Source organism: Juglans regia, chromosome 3 (assembly GCF_001411555.2).
Source record: "Juglans regia cultivar Chandler chromosome 3, Walnut 2.0, whole genome shotgun sequence".
NCBI classification, from domain to species: Eukaryota; Viridiplantae; Streptophyta; class Magnoliopsida; order Fagales; family Juglandaceae; genus Juglans; species Juglans regia.
Window position 1 is genome coordinate 25,543,121 of NC_049903.1, and position 6,484 is coordinate 25,549,604.

At 34.5% G+C, this 6,484-nt stretch overlaps 1 protein-coding gene across 1 annotated transcript; it reads right to left on the reverse strand.

Moving 5' to 3' along the window:
• Nucleotides 1–338: 338 nt before the first annotated feature.
• LOC109019178 lies at nt 339–6,015 on the reverse strand. The gene is made up of 5 exons (XM_019001420.2): nt 5,665–6,015; nt 4,826–4,926; nt 4,351–4,464; nt 4,165–4,266; nt 339–767 (listed from the first exon to the last, which is right to left on the reverse strand). The coding sequence occupies exons 1-5, from the start codon at nt 5,888–5,890 to the stop codon at nt 597–599; spliced, it is 714 nt and encodes a 237-aa protein (XP_018856965.1). The 5' UTR covers nt 5,891–6,015; the 3' UTR covers nt 339–596.
• Between the last annotated feature and the right edge of the window lie 469 nt (nt 6,016–6,484).

Here is a 6,484-nt window from a genome sequence, read left to right on the forward strand (position 1 = left end):
GATTACATTCTATGAGAGTACTTTTTAGTATTCTCGAACATTCTGTGTTATTTTGGGCATTGCCTTTTAAATGTTAAGTTGATATGAAATAAGTTAGAAATGATTTGAATTAAAATATTTTATAAAATTTTAAAAAAAAAATTGAATAAAAATATTATAGAATTAGAATATTATTAAACTATAATTTTTTTATTTCAAATTCAAAAAGTTGAATTATGTTTTATTTTTTGTTTAAAAGTTTAGAAAAATTATAATGATTAGATAATGATTAGTTGAAAAAATTAAAGATTTGAAATTAAAAAATGATTAGATAAGTATTTGGATATTGAGATAAAACGAGATGAACAACACTCCGGGGCCACGTTCCCCTTTTTCAATTAGTAATGGCAGCTCTTCTGCTTTCATTGAGTATGAGGTTTACTTCCGAATGACTTCAAGTGGCACATGTAATGGAGTAATCAAAATTACACGATCAGTTAGATGTTGACACTATGCGATGATAAGAAAGTACAACAAATGGGGGTATTGTACGTTGGAACAGAACGAATTTATGTACAAAATGCACAAATGATGGTTAAAAGAATTCCATTATATATCTACAAAAAATCCCATTGCCAGTAGACCTTCTCGACAATCCCTCCACCACTTTGAACAGCAAGGTGAAGCGTTTCAGACACAGGAGGAACTCCCCAAAGTAATGGCACTGCAACTGTCATTGTTAGCTTCTCATGCAAACCACCTTTGCTTGCCTTCTCGGCAGCAACAACCTGAACATTACATGATGCTTTCTTGAGACAACAACTAATCCATCATATTCAGAACATAATTTTTGACATACTGTAGGGAGTAAGCTGATGTGCAAATTTTATAAAAGCGTAGCCTTCTGTCAAACATGTAATGGCAAATTTTAAACAAAAATACATGGCCCAAAGGCCAGAAAATTAGAGATCCACCATTTTATAGCTAGTGTAGCCATTCAATTTCACCTAAAACTTGGGCAACAAACTTCAAGCAGTTTCGTTAAATACATAAATTTGTTGGAACTTGAAAGTGCAGAGATATATTGATGTCTGAGAGAGCCAAAATCTATAATCAAATGATTGGGAAACTTATTAAAGAAACAAACCCAACCTGTCAAAACGAGGCTGAAATCCTAATACCATTCCAAAATTCACATCTCATCTCCTTCCCAAACATTATTCAAAGACAAATACTTTCAAACTAATCATTACAACTTTTCTAACTTTCAAACAAAAAATAAAAAACAATTCAATCTTTTCAGATCCCCAAACAAAAATAATACCAAAAAATTATATTCTAACAATATTTTAACTTTATAATATTTTTCATTTAAATTTTTCTCTCTCATTTTCCAAAATCTCATAAAATATAACTCAAACTATCTCACTACTATTTACAAACTATATTACTACTATTCACAAAATTCTCATCTCATCTCACTCCCCAAGCATGCCTAAGTCTGTTTCCCAAAAGCAAATAAACAAGAAAGGAAAGCCAATGGAACTTCAATTCTTGATTGGAAAAGTTGTCCAACTAAAACTGCAACGGTCAACTACTTTTAAAAACATCACAACAGTCCAGCTGAATCCTCATTTTTGACTAGGTCATGTTTGGAAAGTATAAGGCCCCCATTTGGATGATGAGATGGTCTCATCTCATCTTATCTCAGTATCCAAACATCACTCAAACACAAATACCTTTTAATTTCAAATACTAATCAAACACATATACTAATCATTAACTAATCATTATAACTTTTCCAAACTTTTAAATAAAACACAAAAAACAATTCAACTTTTTTAAATCTCAAAACAAAAATAATATTAAAAAAATATTTAAACTTTATAATATTTTTATTCAACTTATTGTCTCCCATTTCCTAAAACCCTATAAAATATCTTAGCTCAAACCATTTCACTACTATCACAAATTATTTCACTACTATTCACAGATTTCTCATCCCATCACATATCATTTCAACATGCAAACGAGGCCTAAAACTTTAAAACACAAAAAATACACTCAGAATTCAAACATGAACCTAAGCATGCAAAATTGGTGAGACCATTGAATCATAATGTAATATACGGGTTCAAATTTAGGGCTAAACTAGTATTATTTTTATTTATTTATTTTACTTTTATTATCATCTTAGGAAATATGCTTACGGTAAATTAGTGATTCATTTCCCTATCAAAACCATTGTATAGTTATCCATTAGTTTCCATCTTAGATTAGTTTCCTAGTTTGAAACCACAACTCGACTCTTCAAAACCCTCTTAAAATCCATATCCTCGTAGGAATAATTTTCCAAGTGTAGCCAACTTCAAACCCTAGCATACCTACCAAGGACTCACGCCACTTCCCTCCTCGTCGTCTATAAAATCCCACATAAACCCTCTGTTTTAAACACACTCAAAAATACGAAGAAGTCACTTTCGCATAAGCCGTATATGCTCTGCCCAACCTCCGCCGACCACCCTAGGACGTCGGAGCACCACCCACGGCGCCAGAAACTACTGGCCAACCTAGCCCCATTGCACCCACTCCCTTAGGGACTCCCTCAGTTGCGCCGCCGGTCACTTCCAGCCACCTTGAGCCGCCACGCAACAGGTTTCTCCCCTCGATAAGGCGCTACCACTTGGAAGTCAAGAAGCAATGCTAAGAGGTAAATAGTATGATCATATAAATGCATGCGTACTGTGAGTATTATTGTTATGTATGAAAATATGATGTGCTTATAATGGTATGCTATGAGACAAGTCAAGGTTAGATTCCTTTCATGATCTTGATGAAATATGAGATTATGCTTGAATGAATGAATTTGTTTGATTGATTGAATGTTACTAAAATCATAGGAAAGCCATGCGATGTTCATGTAGTAATTCAAATCAAGTATGCAATGTAATAAAATAGCCAGATTATGCAAGCCATGTTCATGCAATACTTAGATTATGTATGCCATGTTCATGTAATACTTAGATCATGTATGCCATGAAATGTCATAAAATGTTTAGATCATGTTACGTCATGTCATGTTATACTATGCCATGTACAAGAAAATGCCATGTTATGTTATGCCAAGTATAAGAATATGTCATGTTATATTATATAATGAACAAGAATATGCCATGTAAAGAAAGTTCATGAAGCCTAACGAATTCTCATGCATAAAGAAAGACAAGAAGTTTTAAGACAGTGCCATGGACTCGAGCATGGTTAACCACATGTAAAGTGAAACACAGACTCAAGCGTGTTTTACTCTATGTTATTCAGTTAAGTGAAACACGGACTCAAGCCTGTTTAACTCCATGTTACTCAATTAAGTGAAACACGGATCCAAGCGAGTTTCACTCCATGTTAAGACAAGATAAACAAGTTATTATGCATTCACGTTACATGTTTGTCATGATTATGTATGCTTCCGCTCATGTTAATGATGAATATATATATGCTATGTAAATCTGTGACGATAAACGTATATATGTAAAGTTTTTCAGAAAGTTATGTTACGTGTATGATTGGGACTCTGTGATACTGTATGTATGTTGTTAAGAGTCTTCAAAAATTAAGTTCATGCTAGGCCAGATTATATTTTACCATATGATGTGCTACTTACTGAGTATTTTGACTCATTTTTGTTTGTCTTCCTGTTTTCTTCCATGTCTAATTTTTATAGATGGTGATTATGATGATGCAGAGTTGAATGGTCAGGAGTAGATCTAGTACAAAGATTTAGGAAGAAATAAGTGATATTTACACAAGAACTATAATCCTTTTATGTCATTCGTAGGATTGGTTTATGTCCTTCCACTTTACGTTCAGTTTTGAAACAATTATGTTCATTTCAGTTTTTGAAGCTTTTCAATAAACGAGGTAATTCAGGTTTAACGGGCTTTATGTTATGAATGTTAATAACATCTCTATCATATGGGAACGGGGTGTTACACATAAACCATGCAATTGCCATGAGCCTAAAACATCTCCAAAATCACTTTGGTAAAAGCTGAAGCCCACTGATGTGCACTGGGCAGCAAAACTCAAGTATAACTGGAACAATTGAATAAAAAATAAATTTTGCTTCAATATGCTAAGTGCAAGTGTGCACACGCACACACGCACACACAGGAAAATATGACATACCTCCCCACCATGCTCTAAGACAGTGTCTTCAACAACATCACTTAGCATCTCAATGGAACGGCAAAACCCAAAAATACAAAGTCTTCTCCCCGTATCAAGTCCCTGAATTAATATTTATAAGCAATAAGACAGAATATCTACAAACAATTGATGACAGGTTAAAGAAAAGCGAAGGGGACTTCATACATTTGTTGCTGCAATATCAAAGAGTGCACCCAGACATAGACCTTGATTTGGATCCATGTAATCCCTCTCTTGAAACCGTTTGGATACATTTGGATTTGGTTTTCCTTGCTTCTTCTGTGTAGAACTAGCACTTTTTGTTAGCTGATTTGATAACAGATTCAAAACTAAAAAGGGAATTGCATGATACTCATACAGAATGAAATATACGCATCAAAGAAACATTTGTCAGGATTAAGTATCATATTGGTAGGGGTTTTCTTCTAAGATGAAATTTAAACGTCAGGGAGGTTAGAAGAACCAAATATCTATACAAATGCATGTCAAGATACCATGTGAACTTATAACGGTGTAGTGGCTGTTATCAAGTAAAGAACCAATCACCAAAGCACCGACATAAAAGATTATTTTTTTTTTCAAAAATGGTAACTTACAAAAAATGGTATAATATACAATTCTCTTAATAGAAGTGGCATACATCTGAAGAAGAGACACGTTGAGGGACCATAGAGCCGCCAATCTGAATGAGACCATCAGCAGTGAACAAGGTCACTCTATCCTCAGGAACCCACTGAATTTCTGTAACAGAAGAATTCTGAGCCATCAATTTCTAGGAGTTGGGAAATTCGAAGGGCAGAAATATTTCTCTGTATCCTAACGTGTCAATGTATGCAGTATCAGCTAGCATTGTAGCAAGCAAAAAGCACGAGAGTGCAATGCAGCAAATATTTCCCTCGAACTGCTTGGCTCAATCCGTTAATTAAGCTCTACAGCCCCATATTTTCTGATTACGGGTGCACACTTTCTTCAGTTGTAAAAAGATAAAAAAGAATTGGAACCGGCGTGAGACACCCAGGATTAGAATTAGGCCAAATTCATGACATGCGAAGTAATGGAAAACACGACAAAAGGGAATGGGAAACTTAGCACCTAATAACTCATTTGACAACTCAAACACGTAGAACTCCTATTTCTCCATCGATTTCTACATATTCTTCGCAATCAAACGAACCGGAAAAAATCATAAAGTAGAATGTACAAATCGAAATTTCTCTACTGTACCCAAAACTTAATTGACCAAAAGAAATTGCTAAGGCGATGATTAAGAAATAAACTTAATTAACCATTACAGATTGCTAAGGTGATGATTAAGAAATATTGCGCTTTGGACTGATTCGAGGATTGGGATCATATCATCTGATGTCGTAATAAACCGAAAACATCATAAATATTAGAGATTCGGAACAAACAAAAAGTCTAAATACATAATTCAAAGAGATATATACCGTAATATGAATATGAGATAAATTGAATTACCGCAATCACCGTCGTCCCAAGGAAAGAAGCCGAAAGAGTCTTGGGCAAAGAAGTTTCCGGAATCGGAAGCCTTGGCCAAGAAACGGAGGCGAGAGGGACGAGGATTAGAAGTTGAGGATTTTGGCGAGGAAGAAAATGCGGAGAGGGAGGAAGTAGATTCCCTGGAGCGAGGAAACGATGGGAGCGGAGGGAAGGGAGAAAAACGCAGAGACGAAGTTTCCGCCATGAGAGAGAGAGAGAGAGATTCCGTCGGGAGAGGGAGAGGAATCTGGAAAGGAATAGTAAAGAAGAATCGAAGAGGGTTCGACGCCACATGTAGAGGTGACACGTGGCAGACAGGACATTTTATTGCCCGAAGATAGTGCTTTGGGAACCGTGCTTGAAATGTCTGGTTCTTGCGTCTCGGCCGTTCCGCACGCTAGTTTACAAAGAACAAATTTGTCAAGTCTTAACACAATTTTTTTTTTCTTATTATCGTTACATCTTTTTTTAATTTGAAATTAAATAATTTATTATTTATTATTTAATCATTATCTGTTATATTGAGAGAGTAAAGGAAATAATTAAAAAGATATAGATAAACAATTTCAGTTCATACCCATTTAGTATGAAATAGATTATCAAATATATATTTGTGGCTTTAAATAAATAAGCCTATTAGATACACTACTAGATTTCGCTCGAGATTATTAGCTTGGTTAAATTCAAGTTCAATTCAATTAATTTATTAAACGAAGCGAATGTAAATATAAAATTATGATAAATTATTAAACCCTACAACTTGTATGAAACTTGGCTTGGTTCTTATAAGATGGTGTAA